The 26,074-nt window shown below is 38.3% G+C and overlaps 1 protein-coding gene across 1 annotated transcript; it reads left to right on the top strand.

The window, feature by feature from the left end:
* The first annotated feature begins 15,514 nt into the window (after positions 1-15,514).
* On the top strand, positions 15,515-24,869 carry LOC132142343 (HUWE1-associated protein modifying stress responses). Its single transcript, XM_059552141.1, has 4 exons — positions 15,515-15,885; positions 17,050-17,130; positions 22,920-23,195; positions 23,803-24,869. Exons 1-4 carry the CDS (start codon positions 15,690-15,692, stop codon positions 24,042-24,044), a joined length of 795 nt encoding a protein of 264 aa, XP_059408124.1. The 5' UTR covers positions 15,515-15,689; the 3' UTR covers positions 24,045-24,869.
* The last annotated feature ends 1,205 nt before the right edge of the window (positions 24,870-26,074 follow it).

Raw genomic sequence — 26,074 nt, 5'->3', positions numbered from 1 at the left:
AAATAAAATGTTTTAAATAGCTCAACCGTGGCTCAGAGAATACTGGAGAAATATCCTTGTTCACATCAGGGACATTAAAGGGGTCATATGATGCGATTTCAAGTTTTCCTTTCTCTTTGGAGTGTTACAAGCTCTTGGTGCATAAAAAAGATCTGTAAAGTTGCAAAGACTAAAGTCTCAAATCCAAAGCGATATTCTTTATCAAAGTTAATATTTCCTTACACACAAATACACACACACAAAATGAGTCAAAAGAAAATCATCTGTTTGATAAAAATTGATACTTTGTGGCCATTTTGGGTTACACAACTTTTTTTTATATAACTCTATCTTATTGCTGATAACATGTTGATTTGCACTTTTTTGGCTCAAGCTATTTCATGTGAATGTGTTGAAAGAAAAAGACGTAGTGTTTGTGCCTTCCCTTAAATTCATTTTTATTCTCATTATGTGCCATTTGCAACTGGACATGACAATGAAATAAATAGAAAATGTTGGAAAGTAAATACTTAAAGATTGTGCAAATGTTGTATTGTTGTAGAGTTGTATTTTTCTCCATCTTATGTGCCTCTGTTCCTGTTTTCCTTGGAATTCTCTCCAGCTCGACCTTGGAGGGTTTCCCAAAAAATATGCGCTGACAGTGGGGCTGAATGAAACTCAAGAACACAGCACTGCACACACGTTCACTCTCTCAAACACACACAAGGATTTACTAATATCTAACAGATGTGAATATTCTATTCTATGTGGCAATAGCAAAGAAATGTCTGCAGCTGCTGTCTGCGGCTTATAGGGACAGTAACAAATGGAGGACAAATTATATGACAGATTTCACTTACATCTGTGTTATAGATAGGCTAAACAAAGATGAGCTGAGAATGCATTTTCCCCAATATGAAAATATCCAGTAAACAAATGCCTTGCATGGTTTATGTGTATGAGCTCAGGCTACAGCTAAATATTCCGCAAAAAAAAACAATAATAGTTACTATGTTCAAATATATTATTCTAACTACATCCAAACATACAGTGGTGTGTTTAATTAATGCGACGGAATCGGAAGAAATGGAGAAAAACGCAGAATGTAAGCAGGTCATGACTCAGAACGGTGCTGCCGCCTAGTGGTTAAATTACTTCTTACAAGAAAACGTCTATCCATCACTTTCGCTCAATCATAGGCTATACATTTGAATATTAATATAGTTATAAAACATATAAATAAAAATATATGTCAAATGTATTTAAAATATAATTAACTTTTTAGTTAAACAAACCGAAATCTATGACCTTATTTTTTTGTAGTAAGGGACTGTTCGTTATTTATTTAAGGGGCCACCGGAGGAGTTTTGAGATCTGTTGTCAAACAAGACATGACCCTCCCTTCGCCAGCAATAAATTTTTCTATGACCCTCCAAAATGATTGTGAAAAAATGCATGACCCTCCCCGATAATTAATTGATTTCTGTACTGGTTTGCGCTTGGCAAAGATGTTCAGAAGCCACTGTTTTTTAACAATGACAAACGTCAAACCTCTGCGTACGTTACACATCGCACCCCACTGTTATTGTGGCCATTTCAGTAGATTTACTCGTTGTGGAAACACAATATAAGCAACACTTTCTGCATACTCATCTAACATTACATGAAATATAACAAAACATTACCATTCAACAAAGCACATGGGTATAACAAATTCAACACATTAACTATTACTATTAACTATAAAAATTTAACACATTTGCTATTGACTCGTAACTAGGCTTCCTCAGTCAGTATATTTACCTTTAAAGCTGCCGAAGTTGAACATCCAAAACTCCATTTCTCAGACGCGCGTCAATTTGGGAGCTTGCATGTACTCCTTCCTTCTCAAATGCCTTGAAAAGGCTGTCGTTTGCACAATTTCAAATCACCGGGACATTTGAAGAGTTTCGTATTGGCGCCAGAAATCACATTCGCTCTTTTTTTTTTACGAGCTTTTACGAGATTGTACGTGGGTCATGTGACATGTGGAGTATATAGCATATTTGAAAATGTAATTCTAGCATTCGGTGTAATTCTATTCAAATTTAATAGTATCAATACTATTGTTAAAAAACAGATTATTTTTTATTATTGTTTTAAATTAAACCGACCCATTTTTTAATTCTCGCGACTCACCCGAGGGTCGCGCGCAATCTCATCACTCTAAACCCACAGCGCGAGGCTTTTATTTTACTCTTCTACCCTTTGTGAAAAAAGAAAATGAAGGATAAACGTGGTGTGCAACGGGGTAGGTGCCTGAAGTGTGAAGAATGCAAGGATTACGACCTGCCAGCACAGGGCAATGCCTGCAGCTACTGTGGATGCACACCAGTACAACACCTTCAAGTCCCAGAGACCGAGTTGGGTCAGAAATTTGAAAGTTGCCAGAAATTCGACCAGGTATTAATTGTCTACATTTGATATTGTTTATGTTGCTAGCGTTTCTGCTGTTGGTTTGTTGCTTTGTTGCTAGGCAACGTGAAACCTTTGAGCTAGTCAAATTCCAGCTTCATGTCAGTGATGATACTTCAGCAACAGGTGGCACAGTTTGGCTATAGGGTTGCATTCTCAAAGAAAGCAACTCCAAAATAGTGTTGCTTTCATATTGCCTAGTAGCAGACATATCTATATGCCTATAGGCCAACACCAAATGTTCATTAAAAGGGGTCCTGCCAATGTATAATGTATACAGTGAAGTATATAGCGTTTCATTTCTATATTGTTCATACATTTCTTTCTTGAATGCTACTGTTAAATACATCTCCTGTAGCTGAAAAAAATAAAATAAAGCAGTTTTTATACTGTCTTGCTCAGTCACTTGCAAAATAGCTAAACCATCATGAAAAAGAATTGTATAAAATGATGAATTGGGATTTTCCTGAAAACTATTGTGATGTGATATTTTTGCCATATCACCCAACCCTCTTCTTGTGCTACAACGGTTTGGCCTGTGCTACAAAACTTTCATCCTCTGTAAGCACCAGACCAGTGCGTACAGCCCTGCTGTAGACCTGTTCATAGAATATTGATTTTCAAAACTCTATAGTAGTGCATGTAAAGTTCCTACATGGAATGTTAATTTTCAAAACAGCTGTGTGGCCTATGCTCTGTTGCTATATGGCATCTGGACTAGTTTTCCCATTGGCTGAGCATCCTGTTGAATATGGACATGAATACTTTTTCATTGAGACAATGTAACAATTCCAAAAATCATACTGTTTTCAACTAATTTGGTTTCCTGTTTCTTTTCACAGCTCACTGAAAAGAGGAAGCTATCTTTGGGATGGGTTCCCCACCCCAAGGCAGCAAAGACCCGTTTTAACGAGATCCTGCCAGCTTTCTACGAAGCTTCATACCCTGTTCCTGACGACAAGCTTTTCAAAAAGGACTTCATCATTGAACGCAATCGAGCTTTTGAAATATTAGAAAAACTAGATAAACATGAGAGCAGACTCTCGTTCATCAGAGGAAATAATCCTGCTGCCGGGGGCCGCTTCCTTAAAACTGACTTCAACATTAAGTCTAGGCATGACTTAGTCACCTGTGAGAATAATTTAGACAAAATGGACAGAGTTATATCAGAAATAAAAGATGACAGACAGCACATTCAGTTTCATGACAATTCACTATTCAGACAGGATGGGATAAGACTCAAAGCAGGGCAAGAGAGCAAGTATGCGTACAATATCCAAGCCAAGACCAGGATGAACAGCCTGATTTCCTGTGCCGAAAGTGACCGGGCAAGGTTGGAGGCTGCATTGCAGAGACTCAAGACCTTCTTCAGCTCTGAGGACAGGGATCCATCTTGAGTGAAAAGAATGAAGAAGCAAGCCAAGAAGAAGGCAGAGAAGATGGCTCTGCGGAGGGAGAAACAGGAGAGGATATTGATTGAGGCCATTTTTCCGGAAGCGTCTGACTCTGGTGTTCAGCAGGTGTACGTAGGCGCTGTGGCTGCGCTGAACCACCAGCAAGGCACTCTCCTCTACAATCTGATGAAAAGGATAAACATCACTACAGAAGCCCATGCCATGATCCTGGCCAACCTCAGCAAGACAGGTAGACAAGGCTACCAGGTGGCTCATCTCAGTTACCATGCAACATGTACGGGAGAGTGCGAGTCTGAAGACTGCCCCTTCTTTGAAAGAGCTGCAGCTCTTTTCCGCAGCCTTGGGGGCCAGACTCACCGGAACATGTATGCTCCCTCTGCTACAGGCTTGCCACAGCTGGGTATGGCAGAACTGGACAGAGAGGTCTTTGAGAATGCAGAGGGCACCGCAGAATTAGCCCACCTACTTTCAGAGGGTTGCTTTGCAGAGGAAGTAGTACAGTTAATCAAAGCACTCTAAACTCAAGGTTTTGTTTCAGCATTTGTGTTTTTGTTAATGTCTTTTCGTTCATTTGAATGATACACTGTTTACAGTACTGCACTTTATATTTAGAGTTGAAAAAAAATGAGAGGGAAACCAGAAGAGCCCAAAGTAGTCTGGCCAGCGAGACTAAGCCCAAAGCAATGTTCATTATTAAAGTTCTCTTTTTGTGATAGTAAAAATGAAGATGGTCTAACAGACAAAATGTTCTTTTGTTTTATTCACCGGTCAACTTTTTGCTGATTAAAGCCAGATGTCATCCATCTGTATGCCTATTGTTGTGTGAGAGTCCTCATCACTTTTGTTGTGAGTCTTGTGACAGTATGAGAATTTTGTATGCCATAAATATGGTCCACTCATGTCTATACATCAGACAATCAGAGATGGAAAGCCTAGCTTCAGTGGAAAAAAAAAAATAGCCTACAAACATTACTACAATACGCAGCAAGTGTTTAAATATATGAGATACAGCTCAAATAACTATTGGGAAACAGTAGTGCAGTAAAGCATATAGTTTTATTAAGAGGTAATGCATGTCTGGGAAAGATCTGTAGAAATACAGACAAATGCGTTCACAAACACAGCATAATGAACAATACAACAGTGCACAATGCACAAAATTCTAACATCTTTTTTAAATTCTGAGGGCATTATAAGAGGTCTAAAAAAAACCTTAGAAGATATAATCGGTGTTCACTACCTTCTGTCTCAGTCTACCAAATCTAGATACATTTGGCTCCTTTTCTACAACATCACTGTCAACATCAGCAGCATCACTGTCGCCAACCTCTAAAACTACTTCATCTTCACTCTCGTCACTAGACAAGTCTAACTCTGACTCAGTGTCTGAAGCAGGGTCATCAGTTGGAAGAGCTGCAAGATCACTGAGAACACTTGAGCAAACAGTTTTGCCTATGTGAGCTCCCACCATCTCTAGCTTGATGCTCTTTCTGCAAGTCTGTTGCATCCCATGTTTGGACAAATACTTGTCCAAGTCTGAAACGCGCAGTTTAGATAACTGACCGTCTGTATAGTTCCTCCCAGTCATAGTCATCATATGTTTTCGCATTTGACTGCACTTTTCTGTCATCTATTTCAGCAGATCGCTTGGCTTTCATCAAGTCCATGCGTTTCATATGCTGCACATTCACGTACACAACGCTCTTCGACCACATACTTCTGTGAGAATTCTGAGATGGAGACTGGATTGTCTAGCTGGACGTCCCTGCGTCCAACAGCCTTCTTAAGTTGAGCACGTGGTTGAAAGTCATCTGGCAGTCGACCATCAACTGGGGTTCTGTTGTAAGGGCAGTACTTCAGAGCTGGCAGTTGTTGATGGTCTGGATAAGGTCTAGGGATCCTTGTAATTGGTGGTCCAGAGAGGGGATTTGAAGAGCAGAAGTCACAGAGAGCCCCTGACGATTGGGAAAAAGCAAATGTCAGTATAACATTCTCTTTACAAAACTCATGTTCAACAGAGTGTTTTCCACCTTATTTATAAACAAATTCATTTTTTCCCCCCAAGATTGTAAATACTGTCTATAGGAAGAGATGGCAAACAAGAGACAGCGATGGGAAAATGCTGCAGCACTATTATTTTCATTATGACAATATAGACGTTCCGAAATAGGCCTTGTTTGTTTTCTAGTTGCAATGTTAGATACGCATTTTGCAGTAAATAAACAAATGTCACTTCTGGTCCCCAATGGAATTCTAGAAAGAGAAAATAATGGACTTAACATTCAGACAAATGAAATTATGCAGCAAACTCACCTTTGCAACTTCCCTTGAGGAACTCCATGTACAGTTCACCAATCTCAAAACGTCTGTCAATGAAGCTTTCTATCTTCTGAAAGTAATTATGGCCTGGAACAGCTGATCTCTGGGTCTTGCCACTTGTCATGTAACGCTGTAGATACTCAAGGTTGTAAAAGAACTGTAGTTCTGAAAAAGATGTACACACATATTGGTCCTTTACTTCTCACAGTCAATACATCTGGGGCAGGGGACTGTAGTCCCCCATTCAATAATGAATAGCAGATTGTTGCAGAGTGCCCCAGACTTTTACTTTGGTAGTCAGTGAGCTGAAAAGCCCAGGTTTTACATTTACGCATTTGGCAGACGCTTTTATCCAAAGCGCCTTACATTGCATTTCAACACACATTTTAAGTTCTTATCAGTTCTTGCTTTCCCTGGGAATTGAACCCATGACCTTGGTGTTGCAAACGTGAACACTCCGTTTAAGCTTTTATTACTTTATTGCTCCATGGTGAGCACCAAACTCATCTGTGAATCGAGGCTAAAGCGCAGTGTACCTCAAAGGTTTATTTTCCTTCTGGAAAAAAAAGGGAATTAAATGAAGCTCATACCCGTTTTTTCCACAGTGAATGCTGTGGTAAATCCTGCTGGGGCAGGTGACTGGTCAATTCTGAGTCTGACTTCTTCTGCCACAGCCCAAGCATTGTTTTCCATCATCTTCTGTGCATGATCCTGAAGGGCTGATCTGGTCATTGTGGATGTGTCAGTTTCTGTCAAACCATGGGTCTCAGAAAAGATCTGCCACTGGATTGTACCTCCATCACATATTGCTTCACCTGCAATTAACAAAGTTCACTCTCAAATGTTCTTTTTTTTTTTTTAAACAATTTTAAATGCACCCCTTCACCAACTACCCTCTTCTGTCCACCACAAACAATGAATTCCCCCTTGGTCTCAGGGAGCATGAACTGTTTGTAAAGGAAATTTGTATAGACAGTATAGACGGGCCCTTTTGCTTGAAAGGTCCATCAGGATGAAATGAGTTTTGTAGGATATGACTATAGCACATTTACCCAGGCAAGCATTCAGTCTTTCAGCTTCATTTTGCCCAGCATTCTTTTTTGAACTGGAAGCCAGTGTCGCTACAGCATTCTCAACTGCAGTCACTACACCAGATACCTGACTAATGACCTCACTCCCTAATGCAATGCAAGCAGCAGACAGACAGTCTTTGACTTGAAACCAGTCCTGTGTGCCTTGTTCCAGTTGCTGTTTGAATGACTTCAATTGCAGGTTGGTGTATGAGCGGAAAGGGCAGTCTGGTCCCTCTGTAACACACTTAACATCAGCTTCCATTGCAGTGTCAAGGAAGTATTTTGTGGCATCTCTGGTCCGACAGAAGAGCTTTCTCACATCCTTATGGACCGCTGTCCCAGGAACCTCAAAATCATCCGGGCACTCCCTCCTGAGACGCATATAATTGGAGGCCCAAGTTGTCCCATGGGTCCCGATGTAGGCCTTTGGGTGGACTACTGCCATACTGGAATCATCTGAAGATACCAAGGTAGTGGCCTCCAACTGAGAAGGTTCTTTCTTGAGCAGACGGAAAGATGTACATGGAAGGCTCTGGGAAGTCGTGAACTGGTAGCCTTTTTGCAACCTGATCATCTGTGGGTTGGAGAACCGATTGTCTCCTTGACCCATGAAATCCCTCTGAAAAAAAAAGTAGTTGTGACTCACCCACCCATTTACAGTGGTGCACATTAATACGGTTTCAACATAACAAACCTGAGGTTCCAGGGCGAAGGTAAGCCTTGTCGTCCATGCTGATGGCCACAGCAAACTTTCTCATCTCCCCAGCCTCAACTCCAAACAGATGCTCTTTGGCAAGAGAAACGTGTTTCCTCTGATGGTGAGTGCATTCATTTTCTCTTTCCTCTGTTTTTGCAGGTTTCTTTGAGCACCAGAGTCCTAAACCCTTCTAAAGAAAACAAACAAAAATATACTATCATATTTATCTGTAAAGAATTAAACATCACAGTTTCATGAAAAATAGTGGCATACACCAACAATTTAAATGAATACACATTCTTTCAGTACTCGAACCACACATGCACTAACCAACAAACACACATACAGTCATTCGCACATACACACTGACTCACATGTGCAGACAATAAAGCCCTAGAAATGTATATTGAGACCTACATGTCTCCTGCTCTGAAGGGATTTCAGACGTCTTGCTCTGCTATGTACTGTGGACACAGCACGAATCAACGGTAGACCTAGTCTCAGCCTTCTGTAGTTGTTCAGTTTCAGCAGATTCCGTGACTTCACTCTATGATGGGTGTGGAGTACGCTTTCATGCCAACGACCATGAACTGTTGTTTTGTCCTCTGAAAATAGCAGAGAATACAAAAATCCTGGTTGCTAAGTCTTCCAATAATAGTTTTCAATAGCCATAGTTCACTATAAAAACAGTATTATGATAAAGGTTTACATTTCTTAGAAAAAAAAAAACACAAATACGCATGTAATTTACTTACCTATACACTTAGCCAACCACTTCTCATCCTTCTCATCCATCATGCTTTTGTGACCCGCACCTCGTGCCCTCTTCTTGATGCGCTCGTCTTCCGCAATCTGGTCTGCCTTCCTTTTCACGGCTTGTTTGAAACACTGCCTGGTGTACGGTGTCTCAGCTGCCTGTATATGGAAAAAATAGCACAAATGCTTAATACCACAACAGGTAATATATTGCATCAACTTTAAGCTGTAGTGAACGGCAACACATTACGCTCAATAGGCATCATTAGGAAATGGTGCTGATTATTCCACTTTAAAGGTCTCTGAAGATGTAGGCTACTCACTTTGAGTTTTTTCACATTCTCTAATGTGTCCTGCAGAAAGCTCCTCTCATTCTCTAGATCACCAACCCTTTCTGGAGTCCAGCTCATGGAAGCTATTTGTATCTGCTCCGTCAAAGCATTAACCCTGGCCTCCAGGGTCTCTATGCAGTGATCAAGCCTCTGGGAGACAAAGACCTCTGCAGCCGATTTGCTGGCCTCCCATTTGTCCAGTTGTTCCTCGAGATCTTGCAAGAGTTGTCTCGCTCTTATGGTAGTCATGCCATGCATTTTTCCAGCACAGACTAACAGAGCAGTGGCAACTCTTCGATCATACTCATTGGTCATTGATTCAATGAGCCAGTGTATCTAGTGGAGAGAATAACAATATCAATATTGAGTATTGTATGAATGCAGTAAAACCGGTACACTGATTTAATAGCACACATGCAGTGTTACTCATTTCTGTCATGTTTGAATTTCTAGGAACAATTTCACTTTGTATTTGCTGAGCTGCTTTTATACTAAATGCAAATGCGGAGGAAAAACTGTGCAGGGGTGTCAACAGACAGGGCATGAAAGGAGGGAAAACAATCTGTATCCGTTTTATGTATTGTAGGAACGTCAGTATACATACAATTCTCACACACACACACTTTATCATCTAATGAAAAAGAATGTGATCCCACAAGAGTTTTATATACATGGATATATTTAAGGATTTGTTCAAAGAAATGACTGATTCTTCACCCCATTGATCAGATCATATCTGAACACCGAGGCTGTATACGTCATCCATATACGTTCTGGATGTCATGAAATCGACAAATGAAAGTGAAAACATAAAATATTACAATTCCTTTGGGGCTCAGCCTGTCAGTTCCCTTCCAATCTCTCTCACTTTGACCTGGATGAGTACGACGTAAAAACAGAATCAGCCGCAGCTCTGGCTCAAAATAACACTAGGCCAGGCTGTGTGAAACAGGCCTAGCTGCTACTGTTGTGATACTCGCAACGTTACACCAGACACATCAAAAAACATTCGTAGTAGCTCAAAACCAAACTGTACGTACCGTTTCAGTATTGACGTCCTCGATGTCTTGGTCCTGTTTTTCGTCGTCGTCTTTGACAAGCTGCAGGAAAATGTTTTCCATTGATGCCGACCCGTCGTTCAATATAATCCACTGCTTGCTCGTTCGCCTATATATTAAAACAGGTATCCCATACTCGGGATTCAGTATGCAGTCCCGGAACCATTCTTTTTCGACTGTTTGTCTCTCAAAAAATGACGCAAACAGTTCGAATGCAAAATCCATGTGCAATACACCACATGGCTTGTCTTCATAGGGTAACGTTACCAGCAACTCCTCCAACACTCTCTGGACTCCCCGCAATTGTGAACTGTCAGATTTATCTATAAAATAATCTTTTTTTTTTTTTAAGTTTCCTCACCAGAGAGCGCCTGGAGTGAAACCCTTAAGTTGTTGTGCTTCCAGCTTGCGGTCCGTACTTTCGTCCTCAGAATGTTGTGATCCATTTTGAAATAAAGCGCAAGCAAACCTGATTGTTGGGGTGGGGTCAGGTGTTGTGCATTAATGGGTGGATGGTGCGATTTTTGTTGGGTCAGACCCATCTACTAGTGATTGGGGGGGGGGGGGGACTGAGGGGAGCTACATGAAGCTACATGGAAAATATGCACTGAAAAAGCCACTTTGAAATGTTGATTTTTTCATGAATACAAAGTTGAGTGACCCTCCCCCTAGACTAAAAAAAAGTTTGATGACCCTCCCCTCAGCAAAGAAAAAAAAGACATGACCCTCCCCTATTTTCCTCCGGTGGCCCCTTCCATAAATACCGAACGGTCCCTAAGTTCCTTCCATGTTCACAAAAAATTGAGAACTTTATTTTAATTTCATATGTCCGAAAGGCTTTATTCCAGTTACTATAAAATTCAATCAACAATTCAATTGTACAAATACAGTGATGTTGCTAGATAAACAATTAGTTAGTTAACTTCGTGAATCATTTTATCTGATAGGCTAATTTAGCAGAAAAGCACATACACAATACATTTTAAATACAGATTACTTTTTTAAAATTCAGAGAGTATTTAATATTTCCAAATGTATCAGTGTAATTGCCAGAAAGAAAACTATTATAATTTACATGGATTTAGTGTACAAAAATAAAGATGTTATGAAATTATACTGTGTATGAAAGAATCAGTTATGAAGAACGTAAATTATTTCCAGCGGTTGTGTGCAAATGTCATACACACCAGTATAATGCCCAGAAGCCCCCCACACACTAGTCGATCCCCTGAGACTGCAGATATATCTCTCCTTTAAGCCTGACCATAAGAAAGAGATCAAATACAAGATGTAAAAATTTAGGCTTGGTTGTTAAGGTTTCAATTTTATCTGGTAAGTCAAAAATGTCGTTGAACAAAAGATAAAAAAATACATAATATCAATACTGCGTTTGTGATATTCACTACCATTCTAATGTTTGGGGTCAGTAAGAAAAAAGGAATGTCTCTTATGCACAACAGGAATGCATCATTTATGCAGTCATGAGTGTACAGTCATGTTTGATTAATTTAATGAATGCTTGATAAATAAAAGTATTAACTTAAAAATAATAATAATAATCAAATCTTACTGACCCCAGGCTTTTAAAAAACAGTAGTGTATGTGTCTGTCATGATGGGCAAGAGGCGGAGTTATAAAACTGTAAACTGTCATTACACATTATCTTCATTCAGTGTGAGCAACTTACGCAGCATTGCCACTGCAGAACACCTGCCCTTTCATTTCATTTATAGTCAAAAGAACAGTACATAATTACAGTATAATCAGCACTGCTTATACAATTTGCTAATGTGTAAATATACATTGAAAAAGCATGTCTTGCACTTTTTGCATTTAAAAATGATTTTCTCTACCCCTAATCCTTACATATAATCCATATTTAAAGCTACTGACCTACTTGAGCCATGACAACCAGCTGAGCATGGAGTTGAGATTCACCAGGAACCCTCCAAATACCTCCAAAAAAGACAGAGAAAGGCCGAACAAGAAAGAGAGAATGACAAAGAACAAGACTTAGATTTTGGTCTGTCCCAAACCTTCTTTGAGTAAAAAAAGGCCCTTTGGAATTCCTAAAGGCACAGAAGGGCTGATATCAATCAAGGCCTGTAGGCCAAGATGTGTATACATCGAGGGTTTGCTAATTGTCACACCTTTTGCCCAGTGGGTGAAGCTGTAATCTGCAGATTGGTCAGTTTGAATGTCTCACATTTGGGTTTAAGTCACATGGTCAAGGAAGGGGAAAAAGAAGATTCAATATTAATTTTGAAGTGCTACCTATTGCAATACAATATAGTCACCCTATAGCAACGCTCTCCCACATATTTAGCTATGGTAACTGTGCTTATTTCCGTCGTTGGCATAAGTGGCAGTGGGTGGTAATAGATAGTTTTATACCATTGTGCCAATAACGTTTTTAGTCATTTAGCAATCCTACAGCCTGAACCACTATAGGGAACCCACCCTTACAAAAGCATGTTCCATAACCAGAGCATATTAATTAAGGCAAACATTACTTTAAATAAAAAGTGAAAGTGATATGACATACAGTCAAGTATGGTGACTCATACTCAGAATCCATGCTCTGCATTTAACCCATCCAAAGTGCACGCACACAGCCATTTATGCTGTGGTACCCCAGGGAGCAGTTTGGGTTTCAGTGGCACCTCAGTCATGGTATTGCCAGCCGAGACTCAAACCCACAACCTTAGGATTGGGAGTCAAACTCTCTAACCACTATGCTACAACTTCCCCTTAAAGAGACAAAAACAAACCACTACTCAAAAGTGTGAAAACATGTTTGATTTTCCAATAACAACCAATAACCAAAGTTAATTTTATACAAAATCTGGACACATACATTTTAAACTTAACACTTAACTGCCACTGTCATAAAAAAGATCTTTCTATAAGATTTTTGTTACCTTGTGACCTTGACTTAATTTTCTGAACACACATTTCTCAAATATAAATAATATTTTAATTATTATTATTATTATTAAATGTAGGTGTCAGTAGCATTTGTGACTGCACAGCCCCTGAATGATGCTCTCCACTTTTTTTTTCTTATCAGCAGTGGAATACTGTTTCCTTGGCAACCGCAGATTTCCAGAGAATAAAAGATTCTCCCTCACAGTCAGAGTGCTCATCGGGATATCATCCTACACAAGGAGACAGACAGTGAGACACAGAGCAAAGAACATGTTAAGCATGAAATCCAATGAAATGCAACCATAAAAATAATTCTGTTACACAATATTATTTCCTGCATTAACACTTACATGTGTTACACAACAGAGCAGAATATTCCTTTAAATTTAAAAGAAGACATACTAATGACGGTATGACATAGGGAGAGGTCCGAGGTCACAACCTTGTTGTCAACCAGAAAATCACGAGGATCCTTTCTACGAGTGATCACATCTAACAATTTTCACACACACACAAAAGAATTTAAGTTTGAAATTGTGTGCAGTTGCCAGCTTTCTATAGTCTGATGATTCTGTGAGTGTCTTACGATGTTTTGCCACTTCCTGTTCCTCCCATAATTGCATTCAGGCCCGTTTCATTATTTCACTGAAACATGAAATAGCAAAACAGTCTCATAAATGCACTGTAAAAATGTTTATCAGAAAAACACAAAAAGAGTTAAGACATTAAAGACATTTATAATGTTACAAAAGATTTATATTTAAAATAAATACCATTCTTTTGAACTTTCTATTCATCAAAGAACCCTGAAATAAATAAATAAAAAACTTTTAAACAAATATTAAGCAGAGAGACTGTTTTCAACATCCATAATAATAAGAAATGTTCCTGAATATTAATAAATATAGAGCAGTAATTCAACATATTAGAATGGCATCTGAAGGATAATGTGACACTGAAGACTGGAGTAATGATGCTGAAAATACAGCTTTGCATCACAGGAATGTATATATATATAAACAGTAAAATTTCAACAATATTTCAAAATATTACTGTTCGTAGTGTATTTTATTTAAATAACTGCCAATTTGATAAGCATAAGCATAAAATATTCTTTCAAAAGCATTTAAAAATCTTATCAACCTTGTTAACACTAAATTCATTTAAAACGTTAAGGTGTTTAACACAGTTCAGAATGTGTTAAATGTTTAAACATCTACACGCTTTCACGCTTTGTGAAATGTAATCAAATCCTCCTTAAAGGGGTCATAAGATCCGATTTCAATTAAATCCCCTTCTAAAAAAAAAAAATAATAATAATACTAAAACATCATTGGAAATAAGATAAATTTAGCATAGCTCATTCATGGGTTTCATTTAACCCAAGAATATTAAATCATATTTAATATGCAAATTTCTAAATTATCCACAATCTTCTATGCCTTTAACATTTATATCTCTCTATCATCGCTGTGTTGCACTGCATTATGATTTTCTCCCCACAATGACAACTACATAGATTTGATTATAAAACTTAAATTTAAATAATGTTATTAAGACATATTATTGGCCGATAAAGTGTGACAACTGATATTTCTATGCATTTTATGTAAATAGTCTGCTATACTGTTATAAAGATCTCATAGACTTACATTACAAGCGATCAGAATTTCATCTACTTTTTGGGCATATAAATATCAGCAACTGAACCAAATAGCATTATTTTGCTCAGTTTGCGCCTCTGAATAAAATCGATTGTAAACCCCAGATTCCTCTTTATGATGTGTCAAATATGTAACTCAACAACAACAGCAAAAAAAAAAAAACCTTATGCAAACGATTTTTTTTTTTTTTTTTTTTTCATAATTTGTCTCAATGCTCAAAGGACTGTTTCATTAAAAAAAATGTATGACTATTATTTCATGTGAGGTTTTATCTACAAGGTTACATAAAAATGTAGAACGACGCTGTCATGTTTTCTTAGAAGGAATTATCTACAGTCTTGTGTATGTACATAAAAAAGAGAAGTGCTTCAAAATATGCCACCACGAAGTTGTATTTTCTCTAAATTATTTTACTACTTGTGCAGACTTCTGAGCACGATAGATAAATTCGTGTACTTGTATGATGACGCCCTCTGTAGACTAAAAAATGTCATCACAACAGGCAGTAAAATCAAATTCTCTTCTCTTTGTTTAACCGACGCATACTGTAATGAACAGGTGAGCAAGAGGATAAGACTTTGTAAAGGACACTGGTTGAATGAAATGGGACTCATTATATTCCTACTTAGTGTACTTGAGGCTCAAGTATTTAGTGTGGCAGTTCACATAAACAGGGGCTGTGTCTTCATTCATCGTCACTCCGTGACAGAGGATAGACAGTTGACGCATCTAATGAACTTTTAGGCGTTGACGCCTAACCACGCCCCCCACATGTCTGTAGTCAATGAGCGTCGAGCATAACTCATGAGGGCGGGGTTTGAGTCTCAGCAACGTTTAGTTGTTTTCATCGACTGTGTGGCAGAAGTGCAAGCACCGTTGGTTATGCAGACGTAAACTAACAGCTGTCGATGAGGCCGCCGCCGACAATCGACCACGGCCGGGTTTAATCACCACGGAGAACTTTTCAAGCGAGCGTTTGAGCATTACAGCAGCGGTTTAAGTGTTTTTCTGGCCATGGAGGAGAAGAAGGAGGAGGGGGAAGCAGAGATCCAGGAACACGGACCCGAGCACTGGTTCTCCAAATGGGAGCGGCAGTGCCTAGCCGAGGCCGAGCAAGAGGAACCGAGTGAAGAGGAGACCGAACAGAGTCAGCAAAAACTCTGGCATCTTTTTCAGAACTCCGCCACCGCCGTCGCACAACTGTATAAAGGTGCGAAATGTATAATAAAAAGTCACTGAGTGCTAGCCTTGGCTGGCTAACGCGGCTGACACTGGCAAACAAAGGACACTAACTCATAAGCTCGTAGGATAACTAACGTTACCTAACTAAATCTAATGAGATCTAATTAAAATGCAGACGGGTTATTTCATAGTAAAATACACATTCAGGGCTTAATTCACATTATTTCGCCTCTTATTTGGCTGTTTTGAAGGCCGGTGTCGTTTACAGATTAGCATTGATGCTAAGTGGCAGACGAGCGACGTAAACTGACACACAAATCAGTTTCTGTGAGGGTACAGTCCGTGAATATCACTGGTTACCCGTCTTTGTTTATTAACCAAACTAGTTACAACGTCTTTAACGATATTTTTGAAAGCTATTAAAAGCTTCACCCAGCTGGATGTCTGTAAGCAAAACAAAATGGCGAAGTGCAGGGAGGAGTTCATCTGATGAAAATAACTCGATTTGTGAGCGAAAACTCCTCCGTTATGAACTCGGACGTCATTTATGTAAACAAAAAGATCTAGGAATACAAACTACGTTAAGAACGGAAGAAGACGTGAGTTTCTTCTTAAACAACATTAATAGTATGCGAAACAAAATGGCGAAGGCAGGATTAGCAGGCTAAGTTAAAAGATAGTGATTTATTGTGTCAGAGCGGGTTTTGTTGACATTTGTTGTTGAATTGGTGAAACACTAAAAAGCTGCTTTAAATTGCAAGTACGCCGTGTTTTCATACACAAAGTTGTGGTTTGGACAAACCGGCACAATCAGATAAACTAAAGCTACTCGACAAAATGGCGTAGAGTCAGTCCTCTTGCTACATATCACATTTAGACGTCGTGTAATTAATGGCTGTCTCAAAACACATAGAGCTGCTCATGTAGACCGCACTTATGGTCATCATAGATGCTTTTGGAACATTCCAAGCGCGTTTATGCGGCCCAAAAGTGCAGTAAGTAGGCAGCTCAGTATCTCATGACACACAGCCAGTTTGAGAGGCTGTTAAGGTACTAAATATAAAGCAGATGGTGGTTTAGTTGTCTTGGGTGTCCTTAAATACAGTGGGTAAATATGTGTGTCTTATTCGGACGGGAAATGATGTATCTCCACTTTGCAAAGTAAACATTTCCTGTCTGCTCACTCCCTCAGATAGAGTATGTCAACAACAGGGCCTTTCCTTGTGGGTTCCTTTTCAAAATGCTGCAACTGCCGTCACTAACCTATACAAAGGTAAGTTGAGAAATGAACTGTTGTATTCTAAGTTCTTTGTCGTTAATTGGCAGGATTGCAGTTTACTGTAGTAGTTTCGTTTGTGAACACGTCACTGTTTTTAAATAACTCAAAGTGAAGGAGTCACTCATTATTTTTGTTCATTTTTCCTGCTTTCAAAGACAACAGACCCATGCATTCTAAGAATGATAACTATATTAGTGTCCAAACCAACATAAACTGGTGTCAGTACCAACGGAAGCATTCCACTTATTATATCAGTTATGTCATCTGTTGCTTTAAATGATTGAGCTCTTTAAAGTTAAGTAGATTCTGATTGGCTAATGTTTTTAGCGTTCATCAGCTGGAAAAAAAGTGATTCCATCAATATCATTCCTCAACATGTTGTTATACAGATCTATCTATGTACAGATAAGGCTATGGACATAATTTACAGTATTTAAATATCTGTAAATTATGTCCATAGCCTTATCTGTATATTTATTGTACATTTGTAACATAGTGTGGTGTAGACACTGTATATCTGTCTATTCTGTACTTACTGCTTATTGCACTTCTGGTTAGATGCTAACTGCATTTCGTTGCCTTGTACCTTACTTGTGCAATCACAATATAGTTGAATCTAATCTAATGTTCTAGTGGCGGCGTGAACTTGCCTACTCTCATAGAATTAGAACGATTATTAAAACTTTATCGTTACAGCTTACATCAATGGTGTTGAATTGATCATTAACTATAGCACAAACCAATAGCATTTGAGCTTAGGCTGTAAGGAGCAAAATCATTGGTTGGACCAACACTCTCTAAAATGTACCTGTAAGTAAGAGTTGTAAAGAGTACCTTACATACAAGTACAGAGTAAAAGTACAGATACCTAACAGTGAAAATCTCTCCACTACAAGTCACCAATTTTTCAGATTATGTGTTATCTTAATAAGGGGATATAAGGAGAAATTTACAAACACAATTATTTAATTTCCAAGAATACAGAAAGTACACAAGGTTTTTAAATAATTTTGCTTCAAACTCTATTTAATAGGCTATTTATGTAATTATTTATAGTGCTATTAAATTGTATGTACATTTTCACATTTCACAATAGTTGTTGAACTATTGAGTTTTTGACGGTATATGGTTTCATCACAATATATAATTTAGTAAGTAAAAAGTGTTGTCCTCCTAACTAGGGATGGGTACCGAAACCCAGTATTAAAATGGCCCCGGGGCTAAATTATGAAAGACCTTAGTATCAGTAAGATCTGAAGGTATCGGTTCTGCTTTCGGTACTGGAGGGGAAAAAATTAATGTACTATGTATTTTTGCTAAATAATGTTATCGTGCACATTTTATCTCACCAAACATTTCCAATGTGCGATCATATTAAGACGTTTGTCTATGAGATCTGCGAGACCTCTCATGCGCGCAGCGGAGGCTGTCTGTCAGTCACACACACACACAACAAGAACGAGCGCGGCGCACACACATGCATAAGGAGCCGTTCACATATCGCGTCTTCTGAGCGCTCAAGTTCGTTATTTCAAATGTAGGCATGCGGCATGTGCACTCATAATGGAAGTGGCTTGTTTTTTCCAGGCGCGTCCGCACCGCATCGAGTTAAAAACATCTCAACTTTTCAGAATGCCGCAAGCGCACTGCAGGTCATGTAACTTCCTCACCTTTTCCGTAACAACGTTGAAAGCTCAGCCAAGATGAAGGAACAGCTGATAGCTGTATGTAGATTTTTAAATTAATTTAGTAGCAGAGCTACTGCAAGCAGTTTTAGTGCTGCAAATCCATTTATCCATTGCTGAAATTTCCGCGTCTTCATGGAGAGAGCAGGTCATGGTTGCTTAGCAACTGCAGACTCCTCAGGAGCACAAGTGCCCGAAGGCTTTGGGGGAAAAAAATCAGAAAGCGGCGTGCCTAGCGTTTTCCACGCGTTTTTAGACGCGATATGTGAACGGCCCCTTACAGTAAGTAAACTCCTGCTTAATACAAAGAGTGATGATAACGGAGACAGCAAAACGTTCCAAAGTGTGGTTATACTTCACTAGAGTTGATGCAGACAATGCTGCTTGTCATAAGTGCAACAAATTTTTTGCATGTAAGGGCAGAAACACAAGCAATCTGTCAAAGCATCTTTCAAAAGTGCATTATGTGCAGACAGAGAAATGCAAAGTTTTCGACTGTCTAACACAACACAAAGTACCGATAAGAATACCGTTAAAGTACCGGAACGTTAAGCAGTATCGGTAAAAGTAGTAATACCGTTAAAACCTTAATGATACCCATCCCTACTCCTAACAGGTTAAATCACTTTATTAAAGATCTTTTACTAAAGAAAGACTTTATTTAAAAAAAATTGTAAAAAGAAATGTAATGTAAACAAATGTTTCAAGATTGGTGTGAATGAAATAACATAAGGTAACACTTTATAATAAGGACCCTTTAGTTAACTTTATAGCAGGTTAACATAAACAATGTGCAATAGCTGATTGTTGAAGTAGTTAATTTTAATCAACACTGATTAATAAAATTAGTTATTTATTGTTGGTTTATGTTAGCTCAATTAAATATTAGCAGACACAACTTTTGATTTTATAATGTATTATTAAAAGTTGAATTTAAAGGTACAATTTGTAAGATATTTGCAGTAAAAATCCAAAAACCACTAGGCTAGTGTTTATTTTGTCCAGCTGATTACTAACAGTATCTCTAATGTTTTCATGTACTTGTAAATCATGAGAAAATTCCCATTCTAAACAGTGACACGGGGCAGTGCAGTCGCCTGTCAATGACGTTAGTTACCCTTTGTTACCGCCTTTACTGACGTAGAAACCACGTGACAACAGTGTCGTGTGGACAAATGCGGAAGTAGCTTCGCGACAAACTTCAACTAGAAAGAGATGACGATCTCGCATGTTTTACTCGACAGGTGAGTTGTTTTGATTCGTTTCTTTACAGAAAACTTATGCTATTATAACAATCAACAAGATTAGTATTATGGGGCATACACGCCAAACCGGGTAATCTCGTCTCTAGACCTGCGCAAGGACGCGTCTGATCCATAGTCTGATCGTATCTTTGCATTGACTTTGTATGTAATCTCCTTGCGCAAATCGTTGAACTTGCGTTAAATCCATGATTTATCTTTCCGTCTGATTGATGGCCGTCAGCGGTTGGGTAGAAGACAACAAATCCCATCATTCCATGCTCCTCCTTGGCATCATCAAACCACGCGATTGTTATTGTTTTGGCAGTGAGCCCTCTAGTGGCAGGTCCTACAACCTGTACCTTTAACATGAACTAAGATTAATAAATGCAGTCATTGCTATTTCATTAAAGGAAAATGCCACAGTTTTTCTATATTCCGCTGTTCTTTCCTCAACTTAGTCGAGTTGATGTACCTCTCCCGTATCAGTGCGTGCACTCAATTGCTGTATCACACGGCGCCACTATGCTAGCGTTTAGCTTAGCATCATTCATTCCTTAGGATCCAAACAGGGATGACTTTAGAAGCCACCAAACACTTCCATGTTTTCCCTATTTGAAGACAGTTAAACAAGTAAGTATGGTGACACAAAATAAAACGTTTAAAATAAAATAAAAAACAAAATTTTTCTAAGTGGATAAAAAAATAACTAATGTATGGTAGAAAAGCACTTCGCAGCACTTTGTCCTCGGCGTAGTGATATCATCACTCCTGAACTCCTCATGTTGGTTGTATTGATGGAAATTAGAGGGGGAGGGGGAGTTTTCAGGAGGGATATTACTGTCCCGAGGTCGAAGTGCTGTATCGCTGTTTTCCCATAAATAAATTGATGAGATTAATACGTTTGTTATAGGCTACTGTGTAAGTTATGATGTTTAGTAAATTTTATTCACACTCATGCTCCTAAATACAATTTCCAGTTCGCAAACATCTATTTTAGTCACAAATGCGAGTGAAATGCTTGCACTGTAAGCCCAGATAAGCATTTTACTGAATATAGGCTCAAATATGCAGTAGTCAGAGACATGCCAGTGGGGGGAAAAAAAAGTTGTTTTTTGAGGAGAGCAGTCACTTTTATTTTCTAAAACTTAAAGATCGAAAGAAAAGAAAAAAAAAAACTTCCAAAATGTATAACAGATAAATAAAATAATGTTGTGTTTTTCTTTTTTTTTTTTACTTTGTTTATTCAACTTTTATAATTATAACAGAATAGTGATAAAATAATGTTACGTGAAGTCAGTGCATTCTTGCAATGGATGACCTGGTTTCAGCCTCAATGCCATTGCTAAGGAACTCACATATACGTAAAGTAGCCTTGTTGACAGGTTTGGGTGAGTAAGGACAAAACACACAAGATATAGTACTTTCAGTGCCCTGTAGTTGGCAATATCAAATAAACTTTTGCCGTGCTAGGTGCCATGCAAAATGTAATGTGAAATTGCAACACTCATAACAAATGTAGTGAAGTAAAGGTTTGCTAAGATTTTTGATACGCAGTAAAACTACAGAGTATCCAAAAAGATACCCGGGTACAGTAATGAATTACATTTACTCAAATACTTAACACCTCTGCTGTAAAGTACTAATATGTATTGTTTTGAGTCATAATCAAGCAATATTGAACAACAATTGAAGTGACAAGGCAGCTTGTTACTGAATGAATAGCTGCTGACTGAATGATAATGATGTTTGTTAAAAAATATACTAAGGGTGACGGGTTTTGTTGTGAAACACTGTTTTCTAATGAATTGGGTAAGTGAAAAATTAAATGACTTGGAGCACAAATAAACTTTGTGTACGTCGCAGAAAGGACCACAGAACAAATGAGACTAGATTCTAGTTGTGTATTATAGATTGCATTAATGAGACCTTAAACCCATCACAGACTTGTACAGCATTGTCTGCTAGCAAAACGTGAGTCATACAAAAGTTTGTCTGTTTGGTTGGGGTGATGAGAGATGATATGGTACTAGGGAGGATGTCAGATGTGTCATGTGCATGATTTGAGTCACGCTATTAGCAGCTGTCAGGAAGAGGGAGTGTTTGTGTGTTCAGTTTACTGGAGATTACTGCCTACATATTGACTGATTTAGCAAGTTGGCTATTGTAAGACATTTTCAAAGCATATAGGATGTGATCAGTTTAAGTTTGACTGCTTGCTTACTGAGTTCTGTATTTATCAATCAAAAGTTCAGTGTGCAAGTTCACAGTTTGAATTTTGACTGGATTTCGAATGTGTATTTTCTATAGTCCATCACTATTCTTCCAACTACCTTGGTGAGATCTCTTGAATCATTTCATGCACCCCATCTCAAGATTCTGTAAGCGTATAATTCACTTCAGTCTGGTTCCAGCCTAGCAATGGAAATCCTGTAAATTGAAACGAATCTTCATGCCTGCCAGTTATGGTTGAAGCAGCATATTTGTTGCCTGTTATGGATTAAAAATAATATATTGTAGGACAGTTGCTGCTGTTCCTGAGGATATGATACTGCTGTTCTGGCAGTTTGAAATTTATGCAATTTCTTTAGAAGTTAATGATGTAACATTTACATAAGTACGTTATTAAAAGCTTCTTATTTTAATCAGCAATAATTTACCTGCTGTTCAGTTTCCCCCTCATATGAAAAACATGCTCTCTGCTTGATGCTGTGTAACATTTTCTGAATGTTATTAGAATTTTTAAGAGAGACTTGCATCACTGAGCATAAAACACCAGGAGACATTGATGCAGCTGTGCTGATTCCTGACATATGTACAGAAATGCTCAGGCTAAGTTTCCCCCCTCATCTTCCAGAAAGTGTTGATGCCCATCAGCGGAGTTATGAGCTTGGTATTCAGATTGGTCATCAAAGACGAAATAAAGATGTGCTGGCGTGGGTGAAGAAAAGGAGGCGGACTATTCGGCGCGAGGATCTTATCAGCTTCCTGTGTGGTAAAGCCCCACCGCCACGTAGTTCCAGGGCTCCGCCAAGACTTGCAATGGTGTCACCAAGCCGACCCACGTCCTCAGAGACAAGTTCATCTGTAGAAACAGACCTGCAGCCTTTCAGGGAGGCCATTGCTCTGCATGGTGAGTGAGCTTGACGACAGTGCCATTTAATTGCTTGATTGCTGTAGATCCAATTTGCAAAATGGAAATGCTTGCATTACACATACATATGCATATATACACACACACACACACACACACACACATATATGTAAGCGGCAGAGAAATGTATCTTATGATATTCTTTGAAGCGTATAATATAAAGTGCTTCCTTGCTTTGGGAAATATGCATTGTACACTTTTTCACAGCAGCTTGCTCTGTGGCCTCTTGTATTGTTCGTAGAAATCATACTGCACAACAAGTTTTCAGAGCTCAAAAATTGGAATCACTGATGATAGTTTCTTTTTACACAGCAGGCAAAAATGTTTTGTTACCTTTTTCATTTAATCATGATCACAATTTATGGTTGTGTAAAATTGTGTGTAAATCATGTTTTTTTTTTTTTATATATGTATTTATGTCATGTGCAGGCCAATTTTTAACAACAATCTTTGATTAGATGTTGCAGCCTGATTTAAAAAAATATAGTGGAAGCATGTTGCTTGTTGTCTTGATTAATTAGGGGTTGTGAAATGTATATTTAAGATATTTATATTTCGTATTTGTTTCCCTACGTGTGTGTTCAAGGTCTAAGCGGAGCCATGGCGAGTATCAGTATGCGCTCCGGAGCCCCAGGTTCACCTACACACCTGAGTGCCAGCTCCGCCCCCAGTCGCCGCAGAAATGGTCTCCACGACGTGGACCTCAACACTTTTATTGCCGAGGAGATGGCGCTCCACCTCGACAACGGAACTCGGAAACGAAGTTCTGCACAGTGCAATGATGTCATAACAGACTCGCCCACTCACAAACGCAATAGGATGATCTGAGCTCTTAAGAAAAGAAAACAACAACAGAGAAATACGTGAGAAAATGCCACTCTTCAGTCATCCTCCCATCTTTATTCAGACCAGGAAATAAAAGCATCCAATAACAGTGCTCACCATAGCCCAGCACGTTCTCTGATTGGTCTAAAGAGCCCAGTTGAGGTGATTGGTGGGAGACGGTGTTCAGTGCAGAGGCCTAAGTGCCCTTTCATAGGATCCTGTCGACAAACACACAACACTTATTCACTATATTGCTGCGTGAGCTGATTGTGTGCATGTAAGGTTGTGTTACGGCTGAACTGAGATGCGATCGGATACAGGAACAAGAAAACATTTTTGTGTGCATGTTTGCAACATAATGAGCAATGTCTGTATGATTGCGTGTGTATACAAGTACTTGATGTGTGTGAGTGTATGACTGATGAGTTTTGTGTTAGTGTGTTTGGTACCTGCCTCTTCCTCCAGCACCTGTCACTGCCCCAGCTCTCAGTTTCCACGCTGCGGCTTTGAAAAGCAACAAATGTTTTATTTTAATATTATTGTCAATGTCATTCATGTTTTTTTTTTCTTCTCTTAATTCTGCTCTCGTAGCAGGCACAAGTGTGACTGTGATAGCCATACATCCGCTGACATGCACATCTCTCAATCACTCTTACTTTAGTAATATCCCTTCATTCTTCCTGAGTATCCATCTTTTTTTCCATTCATCCTGTTTTGTCACTCTTTTCCCCAGCACCTTTGTCTCCACTGTAACATTATGTAATGTAAATACATGTAGGTGCTGACATAGACTTGTGGTACATATTGTAAAAAAATAAAAAAATAAAAGCTGTGCAGAGACCATTGAATTGTTAATGTACAATAATGATTCTTGCATTAAAGAAATCAAGCTTTTAACTACCTTTTTTCTGTTACCTTTTTCATCTATCAAATTTCAGAGCAAATAGCATTTTATTATTAAACTGGATTAAAATGCTAATATGTTGAATGCACATGCTGTTGTATAAAAAGTACAATCTGTTACTGTTCACTTGACAATCTGTGAACAACAGCTGCCAATAACAATGCTTTGAAAATGATTGCTTGTTCCCATGTGTTCAGCTGTGTGTGAACGCTCAGTGAATGTGCATCCATAGGCTGGAGATGCTACAGCCCCACAATATTAGCTACAATTAAACAATTTTGTTTTTAACATGTCATGTCCAACATAATGGAAATATAAAGGGCTTTTAATAGGGTTTTGTAGAACTAAAAAGGCAAAGAAATTAGTTTTTGTGGAAGGAACTGAACGAATCGGATACCGCAACACTGACAATTCTTTATTTTTTAGAGTTGTTGAAATGTCTGGCAGGTGTCAACAGTATGCCATGCTATACTCTGAAATGATTTAAAACATTCTTTAAAATTTATTTAAAAAAAAAATTAAAAAAAGGACATTACAGATACAGCATCAGTAAAACTGTAACAAGACTTAATATAAAGATTTCGCTTTATAAGGTCATATACATTTTAAGCTGAAATCATTCAAAAAATATGACCTAGTACAGGCTTAAAGGAGTAAACCCGAAAACGACAGTTCTGTCAACATTTACTCAACTTTTTTCTTTTTTTTTTTTTTACTTTTAAATCCTATAGTTTTGGAACAAATGAAGGGTAGGTAAATACACTTTCGGTAAACCATCTCTTAACTTTTTATTTAATTTGTTTTATCCTCTCTCTTCACTGTTCAATGAATTCTATAACTATACATCTATATTAACAATTATTTTCACAAAATGTCAGATTCAGAAAAAGCTGCTTAATAAACTTTATTGAAAGCAAGCATATTAATATAACTATGCAGTAGTAGCAAGAACTATGATATCTTTGCTACTTTGAAACTTAAGTTTTCATGATTTTTTTCTCATTAAAGTAAAAAAAAAAGATCCAAGCAATAGCAATAACTGAATATATGAAGTCTCAAAATGATTTAAAGTAACTGTAAAACTATTTTCGAAATATATGCTATAATTGAAGTAGAATTAAATATAAAA

The sequence above is a fragment of the Carassius carassius genome, chromosome 6, assembly GCF_963082965.1.
Source record: "Carassius carassius chromosome 6, fCarCar2.1, whole genome shotgun sequence".
NCBI classification, from domain to species: domain Eukaryota; kingdom Metazoa; phylum Chordata; class Actinopteri; order Cypriniformes; family Cyprinidae; genus Carassius; species Carassius carassius.
The sequence above is the reverse complement of the archived record's forward strand: the minus strand, read 5'-3'. Positions and strand labels throughout refer to the sequence as shown.

Excerpts from the sequence above, each read along its gene's own strand:
- LOC132142343 (XM_059552141.1), top strand. The coding sequence starts at position 15,690 with ATGGAGGAGAAGAAGGAGGAGGGGGAAGCAGAGATCCAGGAACACGGA. Across the intron at positions 17,131-22,919 it reads CGTCACTAACCTATACAAAG|AAAGTGTTGATGCCCATCAG; the intron begins GTAAGTTGAGAA and ends CTCATCTTCCAG. Across the intron at positions 23,196-23,802 it reads GGAGGCCATTGCTCTGCATG|GTCTAAGCGGAGCCATGGCG; the intron begins GTGAGTGAGCTT and ends TGTGTGTTCAAG.